Source organism: Phyllopteryx taeniolatus, chromosome 1 (assembly GCF_024500385.1).
Source record: "Phyllopteryx taeniolatus isolate TA_2022b chromosome 1, UOR_Ptae_1.2, whole genome shotgun sequence".
NCBI classification, from domain to species: domain Eukaryota; kingdom Metazoa; phylum Chordata; class Actinopteri; order Syngnathiformes; family Syngnathidae; genus Phyllopteryx; species Phyllopteryx taeniolatus.
The window spans coordinates 919,625-941,535 of record NC_084502.1 but is presented as its reverse complement, the minus strand read 5'-3'; the positions used below and the strand labels follow the sequence as shown (position 1 = coordinate 941,535).

General features: G+C 46.2%; 2 protein-coding genes and 1 long non-coding RNA gene across 3 annotated transcripts; 1 reads left to right on the top strand and 2 right to left on the bottom strand.

Annotated features, from left to right (window-relative positions):
• Positions 1 to 5,475: 5,475 nt before the first annotated feature.
• On the bottom strand, positions 5,476 to 7,283 carry LOC133481516 (galactose-specific lectin nattectin-like). The gene is made up of 7 exons (XM_061780825.1): positions 7,081 to 7,283; positions 6,885 to 6,941; positions 6,769 to 6,787; positions 6,613 to 6,698; positions 6,352 to 6,486; positions 5,891 to 6,002; positions 5,476 to 5,720 (listed from the first exon to the last, which is right to left on the bottom strand). Exons 2-7 carry the CDS (start codon positions 6,939 to 6,941, stop codon positions 5,638 to 5,640), a joined length of 492 nt encoding a protein of 163 aa, XP_061636809.1. The 5' UTR covers positions 7,081 to 7,283; the 3' UTR covers positions 5,476 to 5,637.
• A 5,880-nt stretch (positions 7,284 to 13,163) lies between these two features.
• Positions 13,164 to 16,804, top strand: LOC133481673 (uncharacterized). Its single transcript, XR_009789594.1, has 3 exons — positions 13,164 to 13,295; positions 15,029 to 15,263; positions 16,673 to 16,804. It is a non-coding gene; the product is annotated as an uncharacterized LOC133481673 (long non-coding RNA).
• LOC133481414 (galactose-specific lectin nattectin-like) lies at positions 16,071 to 18,518 on the bottom strand. The gene is made up of 7 exons (XM_061780792.1): positions 18,438 to 18,518; positions 18,253 to 18,309; positions 18,141 to 18,159; positions 17,990 to 18,075; positions 16,888 to 17,022; positions 16,471 to 16,582; positions 16,071 to 16,293 (listed from the first exon to the last, which is right to left on the bottom strand). Exons 2-7 carry the CDS (start codon positions 18,307 to 18,309, stop codon positions 16,211 to 16,213), a joined length of 492 nt encoding a protein of 163 aa, XP_061636776.1. The 5' UTR covers positions 18,438 to 18,518; the 3' UTR covers positions 16,071 to 16,210.
• Positions 18,519 to 21,911: the final 3,393 nt, after the last annotated feature.

The following is a 21,911-nucleotide window of genomic DNA, read 5'->3' as shown; positions in this document are numbered from 1 at the left end:
TTTCCGTTGTACGTTAAACGAAGGTGTGTCCTGTAATTAACATCACTGCTGTCGTGACTGGAGCTATGTGAAAGAAGTGGGAGTGATCGTCACATGTGTGCAAGTCACAAGCAAGTCTCAAGTCACTGCCGGGAAAAAAAATCAAGCGAGTTTAAGCGAGTCGCCAATCAAGTCATACAATCTTGCTCCAGTCGCAAAATATATTGCAGTTGTAATAAAATGTTTTTTCACAAATCATAACGAAAAAAAAAGTATTCACACCTTATACAATGTAAATGAACAACAACAGAGATTATGATTGATTGAATTTATTGCATTGAATTGTTTTAAAGTTGTGTTTCAAACTCCATTTAACTGGACTTGATTTCTGAACAAACTATGCTGTGTACTTTTTGGTGACAGATTGCTACGGTTCTCAAGAGAACACAATGACGCATAAGCCAAGACTTTTCTGCAGGTCAAATATAATTAGATGTGTACCAAATGGGCTGAAGGAGAACGAACGATTCATAATTAAGGGAATAATACATTACATAAAAAGACGTTTTCCCTTGCCCGGACGCGAGTCACCGGGGCCCCCCTCTGGAGCCAGGCCTGGAGGAGGGGCTCAAAGGCGAGCGCCTGGTGGCCGGGCCTGTACCCATGGCACAGCCCGAAAGGGTAACGTGGGTCCCCCTTCCCATGGGCTCACCACCTGTGGGAGGGAAAATAGGGGTCGGGTGCAGTGTGAGCTGGGCGGTGGCCGAAGGAAGGGACCTTGGCGATCCGATCCCCGGCTACAGAAGCTGGCTCTAGGTACGTGGAATGTCAGCTCTCTGGCAGGGAAGGAGCCCGAGCTGGTGTGTGAGGTTGAGAAGTTCCGATGAGATATAGTCGGGCTCGCCTCCACACACAGCTTCGGCTCTGGTACCAGTCCTCTTGAGAGGGGTTGGACTCTCTTCCACTCTGGAGTTGCCCACGGTGAGAGGTGCCGAGCAGGTGTGGGTATACTTACCCCCCGACTCGGCGCCTGTACGTTGGGGTTCCCCCCTGTGGACGAGAGGGTAGCCTCCCTCCGCCTTCAGGTGGGGGGGATGGGTCCTGACTGTTATTTGTGCTTATGCACCAAACAGCAGTTCAGAGTACCCACTCTTTTTGGAGTCCTTGGAGGTGGTGCTGGAGAGCGCTCCCGCTGGGGACTCCATCGTTCTGCTGGGGGACTTCAATGCTCACGTGGACAATGACAGTGAGACCTGGAAGGGCGTGATTGGGAGGAACGCTGGGAACGTCTGGCAGAATCCCCTGTCAGAAGGACAGACCGACAGAACTTTGCTCACGGAACATGGTCCACTCGGATTCAATGTCCCCCGCCTCCATTGCTGAGCCGGCCGACGGGAGCTGTGGCCATAAGGTGGTCGGTGCCTGTCATGGCGGAAATCCCCAAACCTGTTGGTGGACACCAACGGTGAGGGATGCCGTCAAGTTGAAGAAGGCGTCCTATCGGGCTTTTTTGGCCTGTGGCACTCCTGAGGGAGCTGATGGGTACCGGTTGCCCAAGCGGAATGCAGCTTTGGTGGTCGCTGAAGTAATAACTCGGGCATGGGAGGAGTTCGGTGAGGCTATGGAAAAAGTCTTTCAGACAGCTTCGAGGAAATTCTGGTCCACCATCCGGCGTCTCAGGAGGGGGAAGCAGTGCACCAACACTGTGTATAGTGGGGATGGGGCACTGCTGACCTCGTCTCAGGACGTTGGGAGTCGGTGGGGAGAATACTTCGAAGACCTTCTCAACCCACCGACACGCCTTCCGATGAGGACGCAGAGTCTGTGTTCTCTGAGGCGGGCTCTCCTATCTTTGGGTTTGAGGTCACCGAGGTGGTTGAAAAGCTCCTTGGTGGGCAAGGCCCTGGGGGTGGATGAGATTTGCCCGGAGTTCCTAAAGGCTCTGAATGTTGTGGGGCTGTTCCGGTTGACACGCCTCTGCAATATCACGTGGACATCGAGGACAGTGCCTCTGGATTGGTTAGACTGGAGTGGTGGTCCCCCTTTTTAAGAAGTGGGAACAGAGGGTGGTTCCAACTACAGGGGGATTACACTCCTCAGCCTCCCTGGTAAGGTCTATTCAGGGGTGCTGGAGAGGAGAGTCTGTCGGGAAATCGGATCTCAGATTCAGCAGGAGCAGTGTGGTTTTCGTCCTGGCCGTGGAACAGTGGACCAGCTCTAGAGGGTCCTCGAGGGTGCGTGGGAGTTCGCCCAACCAGTCTACATGTGTTTTGTGGACTTGGAGAAGGCGTTCGATCGTGCCCTTCGAGGGGTCCTGTGGGGGTGCTTCGGGAGTATGGGGTATCGAACCCCCTGATACAGGCTCTTCGGTCCCTGTACGACCGGTGTCAGAGCTTGGTCCACATTGCCGGCAGTAAGTCGGACTCATTTCCGGTGAGGGTTGGACTCCGCCAAGGCTGCCCTTTGTCACAGATTCTGTTCATAACTTTTATGGACAGAATTTCTAGGCACAGCCGAGGCGTAGATGGGGTCCGGTTTGGTGGCGTCAGTATTGCATTTCTGATTTTGGCAGATGATGTGGTTCTGTTGGCTTCATCAAGCCGTGATCTCCAACTCTCACTGGAGTGGCTCGCAGCCGAGTGTGAAGCGGCTGGAATGAGAATCAGCACCTCCAAATCTGAGACCATGGTCCTCAGTCGGAAATGGGTGGCGTGCCCTCTCGAGGTCGGGGATGAGATCCTTATCAAAGTGGAGGAATTCAAGTATCTTGGGGTCTTGTTCACGAGTGAGGGAAGAATGGAACAGGAGATCGACAGGCGGATCGGTGCGGCGTATGCAGTGATGCGGACTTTGTATCAGTCCGTCGTGGTAAAGAAGGAGCTAAGCCGAAAGGCAAAGCTCTTGATTTACTGGTTGATCTACGTTCCTACCCTCACCTATGGTCATGAGCTGTGGGTCATGACCGAAAGAACAAGATCCCGAATACAAGCGGCCGAAATGAGTTTCCTCCCCACGGTGTCCGGGCTATCCCTTCGAGATAGGGTGAGAAACTCTGTCATCCAGGGGGATCTCAGAGTAGAGCCGCTGCTCCTCCACATCGAGAGGAGACAGATGAGGTGACTGGGGCATTTAATTCGGATACCTCCTGGACGCCTCCCCGGTGAGGTGTTCCGGGCACGTTCCACCGGGAGGTGACTCCGGGGACGACCCAGGACACGCTGGTGAGACTACGTCTCTCGCCTGGCCTGGAACGCCTCGGAATCCCCCGGGAAGAACTGGATGAAGTGGCTGGGGAGTGGGAAGTCTGGGTCTCCCTGCTAAAGCTACTGCCCCCGCGACCTGACCTCAGATAAGCGGTAGAAAATGGATGGATGGATGGATGGATGGATGGAAGGATGGATGCTTCAACCTGGCGCAGTCTTCCAGACAGCACGCCCTGAGGTATCATTGTGTTTCCAAAGATGAAACACTAACACTAATAACCTAAAAGCATCACAAATAACTGGACTAGTAACATACCGACCTAACAGCAGTGTCTTCACTGAAATACTTAAGTCATCATTTTGCCTCATCAATTAATGGCTGACACATGAATGTCAAGTTTATTTTATCTGTGCTGTTGGCGTGGCAGGCCTGCAAATCTTCTCTTTCAGCCCTTTCTTTCTGAGCCCGCCTCAGAGAACCCAGACTCTACTTCCTCATGGGAAGTCGTGTCGGGGGAATTGAGGAGGTCTTTGAAGTATTCTCCCTACCCGACTCGAGGTCAGCAGTGCCCCATCCCCACTATACAGTGTTGATCGTGCAGTGCTTCCCCCTCCTGACACGCTGAATGGTGGACCAGAATTTCCTCAAAGCTGTATGGAAGTCGTTCTCCATGGCCTCACTGAACTCCTCCCACGCCCGAGTTTTTGCCACAGCGACCACCAAAGCTGTATTCCGCTTGGCCAGCCGGTACCAGTCAGCTGCCTCAGGAGTCCCACAGGCCAAAAAGGCCTGATAGGACTCCTTCTTCAGCTTGACGGCATCCCTCACCGTTGGTGTCCACCTATATATATATATATATATTTATATTTATATATAAAAAATAAATGAACACGTCCGGCTTAAAACAAATGTTAAATACATGAAAAATACAACTCACCATAATGCATAAGGGATAAAAGAAGCTTTCTTTTTTTTTTTTTTTTTTTTAGGTCGCAGGCTTTGCTTTTACTTTACTTGACCTTTTTCCTTTTGAAAAAAAGCGCTCCAAAGGCGTTTGTTTTGCAATGTTTGACAATATCGACTCCTGGCACTTGTTGTGGCGTCATGGCAAGATGCAACCCTTCGAGCCAAAACTTCTTTCTCTGATTTAGTAAGTTCTCTGTCTGACAGGTTTTGTGTACTTTTTTACGAGTTGAATTCCCAGATTGTTTTGCCTACAGGTGAACAATTTTGAAGTACAGGTGTTATGTCTTAATTGTAGTTTCTGCAACTTTCCTGTTTGTCTTGATTTGGTTTCGCTGTCCTGAGCAAGCTGGGCTTTACTTGTGAATGTGATGACGTTTTCACAGACCTCTTCAGGCAGAAATGTTCGTAATAACTACTTTGACCTTGAAGTGGTAAAATGGACTTTGTGCTGTTTTTGTGCCTTTTCCACAATTTTGTGTGACCTGCGGCTGTTTTGTCTATGAGAGGTCCTGGATGAATGCAAATATTCAGAGGCCTCTTTCCTGCACCTCTGTCAGAAATGACAGCATCATGTATTGTTACATATGATGCCACAGGCTTGGCACAGTTTATTTTTTTTAATGTCAGGTTGGAGACATTCTGCTGATGGACTGAGTCAGTATTTCTCAATTTTAACAATAATAATTTGGTTCTCAGGTATGCTGTATCCATTTGATAATGGTGTTAAAATAAATGTACTATCAATATTAGTTCAACATTTTACACTACGGTCGCACTCTGAAATAAAACAAAGAAGGTAAGAATTTGCTATTTCTTGTTTGACCACCTAGTTTGTCTTCGGTGTGTGTGTCTATACACAAATGGACAGAGAGCGAACGAGCTCTCAGAAAAATTCCGAGGCTGCAGTAAAGTTGAATTTGTTTTTTTGTAAAACTGAAATGATACAGAAAAATGTAGTACAAACTATCAAATATTACTCAAGTAACGTATAGCATCTACATAAATGATAAAGTAAAGAGCTGTGCATACCTTGTAAACAGTATAAAATGTAATTCACAGTTTATTGTAAGATTACTGGCATTTACGCTCCATGCGGCAAACCAAACGTCGATATAAGGAGGTGCAGGTGTCATGTGATTAAATCCGCCTATCAGAAAAACAAGGCTGCTGTTTACCAGGAGAATGATTAACGACGCTAAAACGCCAGCACATTGAGGCAAAGCAACAAACACAAGGCAGCCCGCACAGGTCATGACATCACCATTCTGTGATGAAGCGAAACACATTGAAATCGGCGCAAGGGGAAAGAAATAACACTCCGACATATTGTCATGCTCAAAAAAAATTTAATTTATTAAAAAGATACCCATGGAAATGTGCTTAAGTGACAGCAATCAACAACCGGATAATAAACATTGAATGATAACACAGATATTGTCTCAAAGTTGAAAAACATTATCATAAAAGATTTGACGGTAAGACGACTGATTAGTGGCAATCTTTTTTTTCCACGGCCCTGATGCAAACAAATGGGTTGGCAACGGTACATTCATCATCAGCCCACAACGAGTCTGCAACAAAACACACAAACAACGGATAAGTCTGCCACTTTCACAGAAATGACAATCCATGTAGTTGCTTTAATTTTAAACAACACAATACGTTCAAACAACATGAAAAGACATTTCAGCAAATATCCACATACACGCTATTCTTCAGAAAAATTGTTACGCATACTAACCATCTGCCGCAATTTCTACACAGTCTTCGACTCCACCGTCATTGTCAGGCTGGTCAACCCCAAAGTTTCTGAAATTAACAACTTCGCCATCGGTCCATAAGAAGTCGTCTTCCTGTAAGGCAAAGTCACATTTGAATAAAGAGTCACACCTAAAGACTGAGCTAGCAGCGTGGAGCACATGAGACAAACATTTGGTCATATTTGAGGCTATGATGGTGTCTGAATAAATGGACATAGTATGTATTTAACACGTGTCATCCTCTCGGTGGAGCAAGAGGACATGTTCCATGTTCCAGGTGCAAACTGCTCTGATGAAGACCCTTAACTATATACTTCCTCCCTTTCAGTTGGTGGCAAGATTGAGTCTCGAGGACACATTACTTTTTCATGTGGCAAAAATGCTTCTAGTGAAAACAAGTGACTGGATTGAATCCGCACTTTTGTACTGGTGAATGTTTCACCTCAACGGCATCGTGGATTCCAATCCAGGTGTCAACGACAGAGCCGGCCCCCTCCCGAATCAGCTCAACAACGACTGCGTGTTCCTTGAGACTGTTTATCGAGACCAGATTCCCACCAAAAACGTTGCAGACACTCTAATGGGGAAAGAAAAGTATTAACAAATGACCGCATTTAAATAGCTGCACTAGATATACATGTTAACAGGCATTTTTTATTGCAGTAAACTATATACACAACTTCTGTGTGAAGGTCTTCCATACCTCTGCATCTGAAAAGGTCCTGGGATCATGTTGGTAGACGTAGCAGTAATTGTCCAACTGAGTCCAGCCTTTTGGACAGTCATTGACTGCAAAATAATTGTTGGAAATCAAACGACTGTGTAGCGATGTTAAATATCCGTCATCACAGCTATCTACCTGCTTTTTCACATGACCTCTGCGAAGACGACAACGATGAAGAAGAAGAGCGCAATGTTTAATTGAGAGAGCAAAACAGGAAACGTGAAGAGTCGTGAAGTCATATTTGGACCTACAGCTTGTGCCAGTGCGATGATCCCGCAAAGGGCGAATAAAAGGCGAAGATGAGCCATCTGTGCCATGACAGAATGAATCTTTATCATTGTTGTCTACTGGTTTGGACTTGTGTGGTTAAAAATCAGCTTTACACCTCACCATAAAACCCAAAAAAATAACTGGGAAAAGGTGCGATGTAAAATTGAGTTCTCTTACCTTTGTAGTCTTGATGCTTGATGCTGAGGTTGACGACCAGCAGACGTTTTATACGTTGGGTTGACAGTTTTGGAATGTTGTACCCGGCATGTCACATGACACGTAAATCCAGTTCAGTAGGTTTAAGATGGTCCATCCTAGGTCAGACAAAGGACCACATTTGCTTAATCCACTGGGGAAATTAATATCCATTCAATCATTTTCCATTTCTTTATCTGTTCAGGTTCATGATCCCGGCTGAACTCTGCCGAAGAAAATCAGACCTCACCCTGGATTTGTTCCCAGTCAATCCCAAGGCACGTGTAGAGACAGACAAACTTTTAACAGTGAGAACTGAACCCACGCTGCCTGTGGGGAAGTCAGCTGAGTGAACCATGTACACCAGCAATGGCTGTAAAAAAACAAACCAAAAAACAAACCAAAAAAAACAAAGGATGGAAAATATGGAACTGACTGAAAAAACGATAACTCTAGAATTATTATTGTATTCAAAGGCTGGTTTGTGTTGGTAAATTAAATATTTCAGTATATGCACACTGAAATATTTGGCTAGTGTCCAACTTCACACCTACTATATAATTAATCACCTAAAGCAATTATCGCTGGTCTTATGTCTACGACAAACTTGTTTGGAGGAAAGAGAGCCACTGGCAGGGAATGTGGTAATGTAAGTACAGTATGTACTGTAACTAACCCCACATATGCTTTCAGCATATGAAGAATTCAAATGCAAAAGCGAAGAGGCTGCCCCCCCTTTTTCTGTGGTCTGTCGGGCCGGACCCGCGGGAGTCTAGCCTCTTACGTCACATACTCTGTACATTTGTAGTACTCACACTGTACAAACTCCGCACTTTGGGCATATTCACATCTCATTCAGGCTCCCCTGGGGGACTGGCACCAGGTAGGGTGGGGAGGTCGCCGGGCTGGGTACTGGCACATCTGTGCTGGTTTACGGTCCTCCCCTCTCCCCCTTGGATCCTCGCTCTTCCGCTCACCTCTACTGGCGCCCTTAACATAGGCTCATGGGCTCACTTTTGGCGGGCTGTGACCGTTTTCAGGTGGCAGCTGGCTTCTGCATTGGGGCCTGTTGGTGGCTGGGGCACCCATGCTCTCCGGTGGTGGGGCGCGCTGGGTGAGGCGTGGTCTGTGTGTTTCCTTGAAGTGCCGGCTCAGCAACTCCGTACACCAGTTGACTAACATTCATGTGATATAGTGTTCATTCACTAATAAGTTCCATAGACGCGCTATAGACTTTAATTACAACTGGGATCACTAACAACAATACAGGTTATCCTAATATATCAACTCAGAGGTTCTTACAGGTGTTTAGACACTAAAATAGAATCCCATCACACCACTCGTCAGTAGCACTGCCTTGCTCGTTTTCCCACATCCTTTCCTGTCTTGCCCCTTTCTGTCCTCTCTCATCTTGTTCTCTTGGTTAGTTATTGCATGTCTTCACTGGGTGACGAATGGATAACCAATTAATTATCATATAACTACTTCATGAACAGCACTTCAGCAATACACACGCCCATATGTAGGTAAGCAATGTTGTGTGTCTGTGGACGCAGATTCACCATGCTTTATGCACCCCTGCCCATTTTTTTCCATCTCACATCAAATAAGATCCCTGCTCTTACCTGAGTTCAATTTTTGGCTACTCTACCCACCTCTGGTATCAAACTATGGTGATGTTTGGTTCCCTGAAGAGCCTGAATGCACCGGACACAAATTGTCATGGCGCTCTGCGTTTTAACACCAATTTTAAAGCGCTCACACATCATTTTGTCCTTTATGCACCTGTAGGATGGTCAGGCTTGTTGACCCGCATACTACAACATTGGCACGTTTTAATTTATAAAACCATCTTGGGTTTTCTTCGTTCCTACCTGCAGAGTTACAGCTGCCGGAAAGATTCTGGCACTTATAGGACTTGACTGGGTCCCTTCATGCTTTTAACTGTATCTAGGATCTGCACTGAGTTGGGGAAACTTTTGTTTAAATGTGCAGCGCCTTCCTCATGGAATAATCTTTAGCAACAAAGTGAGTCACTGCCAGCGGATGCTTTGACGTAAGTATGTACCGTCATTAGTCCTTTAAGTATTGTTTGACAGCACCGGTGGGTCTTCACCTGTTCATGAGTTATGTTTTACATAGTCCCTAAACACGCTTGACACGCAACCACTGCTACACCACTGGTCGCTACAAGAACTCAATTTGCCGTCATGGAGGTTTTGGTTGGTTGATTTCAGTTTGGCTTTAATTTCATAAATATGAGGAGGACTCGGCGGCATGGTGCTCAACTGGTTAGAGCGTCAGCCTCACAGTTCTGAGGACCGGGGTTCAATCCCCGGGCCCGCCTGTGTGGAGTTTGCATGTTCTCCCCGTGCCTGCGTGGGTTTTCTCCGGGCACTCCGGTTTCCTCCCACATCCCAAAAACATGCATTAATTGGGGACTCTAAATTGCCCGTAGGTGTGAATGCGAGTGCGAATGGTTGTTTGTATCTATTGTTTGAATGGTTGTATGTGCCCTGCGATTGGCTGGCAACCAGTTCAGGGTATCTCAAGTAGACTTGACTATTGTAATGGTCTTCTGACTGGACTCCTTAAAAAGAGCATTAAACAGCTGCAGCTCATTCAGAAAGCTGCGGCTCAGGTTCTGACCAGAACAAAGAGGTCAAAGCATATTACTCCCATTCTAAAGTCTTTACCCTGGCTTCCAGTCATCTTTAGAATATATTTTAAAGTTATGCTACTGGTCTATAAATCCCTAAACGGTTTAAGTCCTGAATAGATGAAAGAAATGCCAATGGACTATAAACCCAGTAGGGCTCTGAGATCGACAGACTCGGGTCAAATAGTGGAGCGCAGAGTCCAAAGCAAACATAGCGAACCAGCATTTAGCTATTATGCTGCACACAAATGAAAGAAGTTGCCAACAGAAGTGACGTCAGCCCCAAGTGTGCATGTTTTAAGTCCATGTTAAAAACTCTTCTTTTCCCCCATGGTTTTTAGAGCATTTCCACTTTAAATAATATTTCTTGCACTGTATGCTGTTTTAATTGTATTTTATTTTATTTTTTCCCTCTGTTTTAAATGTTTATGAGCTGTTTTTTTTGCGCTATATAAATAAATTTGCTTTGCTTTGTCCATAGATCTAAAGCACACAAATGGGGTTTCATTGGTGCATTCATCATCCCAGAGACCTTGAGGAAGTGATATCTTAGACATGAAATCGCTGCAATTTTTCCATGCACACCAATACAGGTAAGAGTCAAAATCTGTAAACAAAATAAATATATACAGTAATTAGTACAATAAATAAAAGGTTAGATAATAAATCAAGTATGAGGGATTGTCGTGTGATCGGACAGTTTGTATTGTTAACATAAGACCAAAATGGAATGCCAATCTTATCAAATAATGTTGCATTATTTGTCAGGCTCAGCCCAATTTGTGTCTAGTTTAATAAAGTCGAATATTTCCCTAATCCAGTTTGTTTAGGTGGGTGGTACTGGAGAGTTCCACCTGAACAATATCTACCTCCTGGCGAGCAAAGTTGTGAATGCTAGAAAACTCTTCTAAGTGGGTGAGAGACAGTAATTTCAGGACCGTGTTAATATGTCACGCTAATATAACAACTTTTTTTCAGTAAATATCAGTGGAATGCATTACTGTCTTCAGACAAGTAATTAGATTGAAATGACTCATTACTTAAGTCACTATGCATTATTATAGTGGCTGTGAGTTGCAATAGGCAAACAGAGGCTCTTTTGGCTCGCAGAAGAAGCAGCTTTAATGAGCAACAGCAACTTGCACCATTAGCAAACCACCAAGTAACTTGCATCAAAGTAAATACCACCGAGAGCCTGTTGTTTATCATACAACTCAGGTTTTACGAAATAGAAATGCTGGGAAGTGTGTGGCTTCACAATTGCTACACTATTTTTGTCATTTTCCCTCGTAATAAGTGTTAGAAAGGTTCTAAATATTCAAGTTCATGATTGCTGTTGCTAGTTTATTTCCACATTAAGCAAAGCCAAGCAAAGGAAATTATTACCTCTTACTTATTACTGAAGCAAGGACGGATTCGGCATACAGAATAAGAAGCAACTGTTCTGAACAACAAGAAATGCAAACAACGTTGCAAGGGCAAAGTCTACTGTGAAGCAGAGGCTCATGTGCCAGCGCCGCCATAGGAAGCATGTTGAATGCCAACCAGCACGGGCGAAGAAGGATGAGCAGGCAGTTAAGGACCTGCGGGCATGCATGAAGGATTTTGAAGCGAAGCCCTTTGACATCTCTCCACCGACACTGAGGTCGCTAGAGTCTGGTCTGGTCGCCTCACGAGAGTCGGCGCACGATCTGAAGAATGCACTTCCAGATTGCCGAGTTCAGGTTGAAACCTTCCTGCAATAGCGTCAAGCCTCTCACTGCAACCATTCGCAGGAGTAGCAGGCAAGATTTTGCTGGAGAAATGATCTGTGCCCCATCAGGTGCTTATATGAAGGTTGCCCATATGGAGAGATTGGGGCTAGCAGCAGTAGTGGACTTTGCAAAAGGAACAGGAATGATCCAACTTGAGTCAGCCCTAAAGTGGAGAGTGACTGAGGTGGGCCCTACACTCTACAATGTAGACGGGTCAGTGCGCAAGTTCAATATCAGAAATCATAAACTCCATATGTAACTACGGTCGGAATGTAATCATGTCTATATGGATTGAGTCTGAATACTGTATTTGTGGACGTGATTGCGTGAACGTGCGCGTTGGAGTTTAACCAGGCAAAAATTTAACTTCGGACAAAGAGCAATTGTTTTTTTTTTTGTAGATTCTCTCTCCTTTTATTTACTCATTTATTTATTTTTTCTTTCTTTTTCTTTTCTTTTTGTCCTGTTCGGCTGTTAGGTCAAGCAGAATGGAGGATCTGTAGCCTTTTAATGCCAGAGCAGTTTTATTGTGTCACAGTGGAGTTTTTAAGCTTCCGCTGTGGTATTATAATTGAGGTTTATTGAGAATCAGACTTGATCAGTCGAACAGAACAAGGTTTCTAGAAGGGAGCGAGAAACAAAGACAAATGACGAACCACTAGTTGTAAACAGGATGAGAGACATCATCTACAACAATGAAACATTAAATATGAGTGTTGCATGGGGCTGTAGTGCTACACCCTGTGAGGGAAGGACAGGACAAGATAGAACAGGAGAAGGACAGGCGAAGAAGCATGCAGGACCAGGGTCGTGAACCTGGCTGTACAACTGAAGTGTGGTGGCATTAATTATGTAAATTATAAAAGTCTACAGAATGAGAGTATACGTGAGGGGATACACAAGTGATTTGCATATTCATGAGTTATTTGTCGCAGTAAGTGCGTGACCCCACACCCAGTGAAAGAGTCCCAGGGGTGTGTGCCTGCGGACACATGCAAGTGAATTGACACCGTTTTACACCGGCTGAAGACCTCACCCTATCAATCGAGGGGCGGGATCAGGCCCAGGGGTCCACCCAAGAGCAGCCCGGCAGACGGGACACATCCCACACCGAAGGAGTGAACCCCAACGTAAAGGCGCCGAGCCGGGGGGCAATAAATATATCCAAAACTGCTCGGCGCCTCTCACCGTGGGCAACTCCAGAGTGGAAGAGAGTCCAACCCCTCTTGAGAGAACTGGTACCAGAGCCCAAGCTGTGTGTGGCGGCGAGCCCGACTATATCTAGTCTGAACTTCTCAACCTCACACAACAGCTCGGGCTCCTTCGCTGCCAGAGAGGTGACCTTCCACGTCCCTAGAGCAAGCTTCTGTAGCTTCTGGATTGGATCGCCAGGGTCCCGCCTTCGGCCACCGCCCAGCGCGCACTGCACCCGACCCCTATGGCCCCTCCCACAGGTGGTGAGCCCATGGGAAGGGGGACCCACGCTACCCTTTCGGGCTGTGCCCGGCCAGGCCCCATGGGTGCAGACCCAGCCGCCTTCAAGCCCCAGCTCCAGACCTGGCTCCAGAGGGGGACCCCGGTGACCCGCGTCCGGGCAAGGGAAACCTCGCTCCACTATTTTTCATCATAGGAGTCTTTCAGCCATGCTTTGTCTGGTCCCTCACCTAGGACCTGTTTGACATGGGTGACCCTACCAGCGGCGCGAAGCCCCAGACAACTTAGCTCCTAGGATCATTGGGACACAGAAACCCTTCCACCACGATAAGGTGACAGCTCATGGAGAGGTAACATTAAATAATGAATGTATTTACATTTTCTTATCGTCCTTTAATATTGTAACAAATCATGTGTTTATTGTTGTGCATTGCTGTAGGTGGGTTGTGAGAGCTTTGTTGTTGTTGTTGTTTTGTTTTTTTTAACCTATCCTGTTCAGCTACATGGCCTTCCAGAATGGTGGATCTGTATGCCTTTTGTGCTGGAACAGTCTTGCTGTGCAACAGGGGATTTTGAAATATTCCCTCTGCTTATTTTTAATTTTTTTAATTATTCCGATATTTAGGCGGCACGGTGGATGACTGGTTAGAGCGTCAGCCTCACAGTTCTGAGGACCTGGGTTCAATCCCCGACACCGCCTGTGTGGAGTTTGCATGTTCTCCCCGTGCCTGCGTGGGTTTTCTCCGGGCCCTCCGGTTTTCTCCCACAACCCAAAAACATGCATGAATTGGAGACTCTAAATTGCCCGTAGGTGTGAATGTGAGTGCGAATGGTTGTTTATTTGTATGTGCCCTGCGATTGGCTGGCGACCAGTTCAGGGTGTACCCCGCCTCCTGCCCGATGATAGCTGGGATAGGCTCCAGCACGCCCGCGAGCCTAGTGAGGAGAAGCGGCTCGGAAAATGGATGGATGGATGGATTCCAATGTTTACTGAAAATGGAGCAGGACAGAAAATGGTATGAGGGAACAAACAGAGGGGAAGAGTGGACAAGGGGAATAGGGGTGAAAACCACAGCAGAACAATAGTTCGATATTTGAGCACAAGTAACATTGCAACAATCAAATAGGGTTCAGATTTGTGGATTTGGGGGGAGGGTTGGTGTTATCATCGAGCAACTACCCAAGAGAGCAAGATAAGAGAGGACAGAAAAAGACAGGAAAGAATGTGGCAAAACCAGAGGAGAGGAAGGGTGAGCCCCCCACCCACCCAGAAAGGGGGGGGGGGGGGTGGTGGTCAGCAAGCCCGTCCAGCAGGGGACCCAACCAGGGGGAATCGACCCACCCCCAGGACCCAGGGAGGTCCTGCGCCCGAACAAAGCACCCCGACCAGTCCCAAAGGTAGGAGCAAGGGGGCCGGACCACCGCCCCTCCACGCCCCCCCCCCCCCCCCCCCAACCGCTGCCACCACTCCCACCACACCCGGAGAGCATGGGGTCCCACCCACCAACAGCGCCCAATGCCGGAGCCAGTCGCCACCCAAAAACGGTCATAGCCCGCCAAAAGCAGTCCCCAGGAGTCAAGCCATGAGAAATGTGAATACCCACCACCCACCCTCTTACTATGGTTACCGAGTCCCCGACTGGCAACCACTATCCATGTACTGTGATCGTGTATGGTGGTGTGTAGCGCATTAAAATTGGGGAGTCTGGTGGGGGTGAGGCGAGACGGTCACAGGACAATGATGACCCGTGACCGTCGGGTGTGGTGGTAGTGGTGGCAGCGGTGGGGTGCGCTGGGTGGGGGGCATTGGGCGTGGGGTGCGGTGGTCCGGCGCCCATGCCCCTACCTTTTGGGACTGGTCGGGGTGCTTTGGTCGGGCTCAGGACCTCCCTGAGTCTGGTGGGATGAGGCGAGACGGTCACAGGACAATGATGACCCGTGACCGTCACCCCAACCCAGCCCGCCCCATCACGCCTCCAGGGGACCCTGAATGAGATGTGAATGTGCCCAATGTGCGGCGTATGTACGGTGTAAGTAATACAAATGTGCAGAGTGAGTGAAGTAAGACACTAAACTCCCGCAGGTCCGGCCCGGCCCGATAGGCTGGAAGACCACAGAGAAAAGCGGGCAGCCCCTCCCCACCCTACAGCTAATCCCCCCTCAAACCGACCATCCCCCAGCGACCAAAACAGGGCACAGAAGGCGGGCCTGTCCAAAGCAGAAGGCGCTGACACCCACCATGAGCCTCAAGTCAGCCGAGGACCCTTTGAATGCATCGCTCTGCACATTGTGGGGAAAATGGGAGAGAGAGCCTTGAGGTGAGCTGCTTTCAAAGTACTGTGCATTTTAATGTTGTTCATATGAGGGCGGAACGAATTATGACCCGAACAAAGCGGTGTTTGGAAACTCAAGCAAGCGGTCATTTTATTTATTTCCTGAAAAGTTGTCATTTTGGAGGTGAGATGATTCTACCCGTCAACTAAGATGTATGAAATATGAATGAATATAGTATAGTACTTTCCTTTTTCCGAACTGGCTATGCCGTGAATTTGGACTCCGCTTCTGCCAGTGACGTCACACCGAGACGTAGGAGGTGTGTTGATTTTAGCGATGAAAAGAAGGTATTCTAAAGGCATTGTTATTGGCCAATTGCTCCAAAATGGATTGATATTATTGGAAATGACTGCCAGTTTCATTTTCTTGAGCCAAAAAATACATTAAATCAAATTGTTACTGGAATATGGACCATTAAGAACCATACCTCCTTTAAGATAGTACTTCCTTATTTTACTTCATCATTTTACTTTATTTTCTTGTATTTTATTGCTGTAAAATAAGTGTGCAAGCGTGTGTATATGTGCAAATGCAATAGCACGTGTGGCATGAATGTGTCTGCATATAGCAATTTGTCCCATTTTTATGATGTACAGTAATTTGTGCAGAATTTTCCATGCATAAAAACCGCGGTATAAATAAAGTTTTGGATGGTTGTTTAATTGATTGATTTGCAATAATAATCAGCAGACATGGCCACACAGCAGTGGGTCTATCAATCCAGCATTGAGCTTTTTTGACCCGTCTGGACCAAGGACTGGTGCGGAGGGAAGGAAAAACACTCCAGCACATTGTCATGCTCAGACGAATTCAGCAATTTATTGAATGGAAATTTCCAATGTAAATTAGCTTAACAGAAATCATTAATCAGTGACCTAATCATGTTATCGTGATTAAGGAAAGACGATATCTTAGAAGATTTGACGGCTGATTAGTGGCAATCTTTTTTGCCCACGGCCCTTTTGCAAAGAAATGGGTTGGCTTCGGTGCATTCATCATCATCCCACAACGAGTCTGCAACAAAACACACAAACAACAGATAACTGTGCTACTTTCACAGAAAATAGAATGGATGTCGTTTTTTTCTCATTAATTGTGTTATTATATACATGTAAACATTATAAAAAGACATTTCATCAAATATCCAGATAAATGCTGCTCTCCTTCAGGAAACTTGTTACGCATACTAACCATCTGCCTCAATCTCAACACAGTCTTCGACTCCACCGGCGTTGTCAGGCTGGCCAGCACCAAAGTTTCTGAAATTAACAACTTCACCATCGGTCCATACGAAGTCGTCTTCCTGGAAGACATTGACGTTTGGTCATAATTGAGGCTATGATGTTGTCTGAATAAATGGACTAGTATGTATTTAACATGTGTCATCCTCTAGGTGGAGCAAGAGGACATGTTCCAGGGCACCGGCTTCTCTTCCTAAGAAGTGCTAAAACTGCTCTGATGAAGACCCTCAACTCTACACTTCCTCCCTTTCAGTTGGTGACAAGATTGAGTCTGGAGGACACATTCCTTTTTCAGGTGGCAAAAACGCTTCTCGTGAGCACAAGTGACTTGATTGAATCCGAACTTTTGTACTGGGCAATGTTTCACCTCAATGGCATCGTGGGTTCCAATCCAGGTGTCAACGACAGCGCCGGCCCCCTCCCGAATCAGCTCGACAATGACTGCGTGTTCCTTGAGGCTGTTGATCGAGACCAGATTCCCGCCAAGAATGTTGCAGAGGCTCTGAGGAGGGTAGGGGGAAATTAACAAATGACCGCATTGAAATAGTTGGACTAGATTTACTGTATAATAAATGTATATGTTAACAGGCATTTTTATTGCAGTAAACTGTATACACCAGTGTTGGGAACATTCATATTCTACACGAACGAGTTCAAAGTTGATTTCACCGTTCCAAAAATTACCTCGTTAAGTTCATAGTTCATAATTCAAAATTTTGAACAAAGTTCACTGTTCCAAAAATGAACTACTTCGTAGTTCTTTTTTCCCCCAATATGTTGCTGATGGGCTATTTCCCTCAAAATACTGGCATTTAATTTCTTCATTCAGGCCACACTAGTAGCCAGCTGTAGCTTTCACCCTACAATCTCAAAAACATGAGAACAAACTTTTTGCTTCAATGATGTTTTTTAAAATGAGGAATTAAAACAAAAACAGGACTTTTGTCCTTAATGTGCAAACAAAAACCAACTTTGCATTCCTCGCAGCTCTGGCTGACTATATTGACAAAATATCTTATCACATCTGTTCTTATATTACAAAACAAAATCAATTCCATATTATGACAGTGTGATCACACAGTGTTTTAACTGAAACATTCAGATACAAATAGTAATTTTCCTAGTAGTAAATTTTTATTATGATTACCATTTATGCATTGTCCCTGAACGCACCTCGCACACACAGGCTGCCGAATGTAAACATGAAGGGCGCATGCCAAACACGGTCTTCATCCCCGAAGTCCCTAGCAAAACCTGGCACTCTTGAATGAAAATGAACTTTTGTTTGAAAACCGTTCACAGACGCCAAGAATGAACACGTTCTCATAAGGCCGAAATGAACTCAATCCAGTTCACGTGCTCCCAAAATATGAACGCATTCATGAATTTTCATACACTTTCATAGCTTGTTCGGGTACAACACTGGTGGTGTTCACAATCACAACTACTGTGCCAAGGTTCTTCCATACCTCTGCATCTTTAAAGCTCCTGGGATCATGTTGGTAGATATAACAGTACTTGTCCAACTGAGTCCAGCCTTTAGGACAGTTATTGTCTGCAACATAATTTTTGTTATGTAGTAATGTTAAATATGAGTGGGAATGAATCACATCTACCCACCTTTTTTATACCTGGACCTCTGAGAAGACGCAAAGAAGAAGAAGAAGGGGCACAATGTTTCATTGAGAGAGCAAATCAGGAAACATGAAATATGAGTCATATTTGGACTTACAGCTTGGGCCAGTGCGAAGATCCCGCAAAGGGCGAACAACAGGTGAAGACGAGCCATCTGTGCCATGACAGAATGACTCTTTATCATTGTTTTCTACTAGCTCGTGTGGTTAAAAATCAGGTTTACAAAAAAATATATATGACTGAGGAAACAAAAGTAGAATGAATGATAATGAGTCATCTTACCTTTGCTGTCTTAATGCTTGATGCCGAGGATGACGACGAGCAAACGTTTTATACGTTGGGTTGACAGTCTTGGAATGCTGCATCCCAGGTCTCATGACACGTTAGACGAGTTCAGTACATTCAAGTGATGTCGCGCATTACTTATCAGACAAGCAACCACACATGCTCAATCAACTGGGAAAATAATATCCAGCCATCCATTTTCTAAATTACGTATCCTGTTCGAGCGAGAGCCTATCCTAGCTGACATTGGTCCAGAGTAGACTTAACCCTGGGCTGGTCACCTGTCAATCACAAGGCACACAAAGAGAAGGAAAACCACTTAAGTCACATTCTCATGGTCACTGAGTGGGAAATGGACCCACAAGTCGGATGAGTGGACCACTAAAGTGGACATCTTCAAGTAGAGGTCTCATGCGGACCCACGGTCAATTGTGTTCGATAAAGATAAGATCCACTGTCACAGATTGAGTGTAAATAAAGGGTTTGATTGGCTCGTTATGGTCACTTGACTATGTTGACTCAATGGAAATTGTTTGTTTCCCGGTGACATTTAAAGAACTGAATTGCCGGAGAAGTGGCAGGCAGTTGACTCATCAGAATCAGAATCAGAATCATCTTTATTTGCCAAGTATGTCCAAAAAACACACAAGGAATTTGTCTCCGGTAGTTGGAGCCGCACTGGTACGACAACAGACAGTCAATTGACAGAGAACACTTTTGAGAATTAAAGACATTGACAAAAAAAAAAAAAACAGTCACCGAGCAGTACAGGGTTGCTAGTTATCTGGTAATGCCGGTACATTTTTTTTTTTACAATTGTGCAAAATGATGCAGAGTCCTCCAGCACTTAGAGCAGTTCGAATGACTAATATTGCAATAGTCTGGTGCAATGACCATTGTGCAAAGGACGCTGAGACTTCAAGGAGTGTATGCGGTTTAAAGTGACGAGTAGTGCGATAATCTGGGACAATGTTGGTTGTGCAAATGTTGCAGATACTCCTCAATCAGTGTGCAAATGGAGCAGATGCTACTCTGGCATGAGTGGCCAGTATTGGTCAACAACAGATATGCAAATAGTGCAGCGTGGCGAGACAACTACAGTGAGTGCACAAGTAATGTATAATTGGCCCCACAGAAATATGACAATGAACTCAAGTCAAAAAATTGCCAGGATGTTGCAATGGAATTGTAGGTTAGCTGTTTAAGAAGTTGATTGCAAGAGGGAAGAAGCTGTTGGAATGTCTGCTAGTTCTAGTTTGCATTGATCGGTAGCGCCTTCCTGAGGTGACAGAGATGCGGAGGGTCCGAGAGGATTTTGCACGCTCTGGCAGCGTGCAAGTCCTCAAGGGTGGGTAGGGGGGTACCGACAATCCTTTCAGCAGTTTTGATTGTCCGTTGCAGTCAGAGTTTGTCCTTTTTTGTAGCAGCACCAAACGAGACTGTGATGGAAGAACACAAGACTGATTCAATGACTGCTGTGTAGAACTGCCTCAGCAGCTCCGGTGGCAGGCCGTGCTTTCTCAGAAGCCGCAGGAAGTACATCCTCTGCTGGGCCTTTTTGAGGACGGAGTTGATGTTGGTCGCCCACTTCAGGTCCTGAGAGACTGTAATTCCCAGGAACTTGAAGGTCTCGACGGTTGACACAAGGCAGCTGGACAACGTGAGGGGCAGCTGTGGCGAAGGATGCCTCCTGAAGTCCACGATCATCTCTACAGTCTTGAGCGTGTTCAGCTCCAGGTTGTGTCGGCCGCACCACAGCTCCAGCCGCTCCGCTTCCTGTCGATATGCAGACTCGTCACCGTCCTTGATGAGGCCGATGACAGTGGTGTCATCTGCAAACTTCAGGAGTTTGACAGTCGGGTGCGCTGAGGTGGAGTCGTTTGTGTAGAGAGAGAAGAGCAGCGGAGAAAGGACACAACCTTGGGGCGCCCCAGTGCTGATGCTGTGTGTGGATGAGGTGGCCTCCCCCAGCCTGACCTGCTGTGTCCTGCCCGTCAGAAAGCTGTAAATCCACTGGCAGATGGCAGGTGAGATGCTGAGCTGGAGAAGCTTGGATGAAAGGAGTTCAGGGATGATGGTGTTGAACGCTGAGCTGAAGTCCACGAACAGGATCCTTGTGTATGTCCCTGCACTGTCGAGGTGTTCTAGGATGAAGTGCAGTCCCATGTTAACTGCATCATCCGCAGACCTGTTCGCTTGTTAGGCAAACTGCAGGGGGTCCAGTAGGGGACCTGTGACACTCTTGAGGTGGTCCAGCACGAGACGTTCAAAGGACTTCATGACCACAGAAGTCAAGGCGACAGGCCTGTAGTCATTTAGACCCGAGATTGCAGGTTTCTTGGGGACTGGAATGATGGTGGAGCGTTTGAAACAGGATGGTACTTCGCACAGTTCCAGAGATCTATTGAAGATCTGTGTGAAGATTGGAGCGAGCTGGTCCATGAGACTTTGAGGCAGGATGGGGACACATGGTCTGGGCCTGCCGCTTTGTTAATCTTTTGTTGTTTGAAGATGCGTCTCACATCCTGTTCATGGATGGTTAACGCAGAAGTCAGAGGTGTGATTGTGGTCGGTGATGTGGCTGGCTGGGTGGGTGTGAAAGTGTCCTTTTCAAATCTGCAGTAGAAGGTATTCAAGTCATTGGCTAGTGTGCTATTGTTCTCAGCTTGGGGGGATCGTCGCTTGTAATTAGTCAGCGAGTGGAATGCATGCCAGATTGATTTAGAGTCGTTAGTGCTAAACTGTTTTTCCAACTTTGCTGCATAGTTCCTCTTTGCAATGTTAATTTCTTTAGTCAGCTGGTTTCTAGCTTTATTATACAGGGCCCTGTCCCCCGCTCTGGCATGCGTCCTCCTTAGCTTGGCTGCTTAAGTTTAGCAGTGAACCACAGCTTGTTGTTGTTGAATGTGCGAAATGATTTTGTTGGTACACACACATCTTCACAGAAACTGATATAGGATGTAACAGTGTCCGTATATTCATCCAGGCTGCCAGCTGAATTTTCAAAGACCCTCCAGTCTATGCAGTCTAAGCAGCTTTGAAGTTCCATCTTTGCTTCCTTGGTCCACTTGGTCATAAAAAGGAGTTATTAAGAACGGAGGGACCAGTACGTTTTGATGCTTCTGGAAGCCGGCTCAAAACCGTTGTGTCTCAAATGTTTGCAAGTCTGTAGCCCAGAAGAGCAGAGTCTCCGTGACTCCACTCAACAAAGAGCAAACAAATGTTCGCTCCGGATAGCTTGGATCGTGGGACGTACACAAGCATTTAGAGACGTTTCCGTCGTAAAGGAGTGTCAATACAGCTGCGAGATACAGTATACTTGAAAGTAAACCCAATCATTTTTTACTTGAGATGTGCATCTATCTGTTCTCATTTGCCAGTGCTGCTTTCAAATTGTTTGCCAGCCTTTTTTAAGTTAGATCAAAATACAATTTGTACTTCATGAAATGTACAGACGTGTTTGTGCCTGTT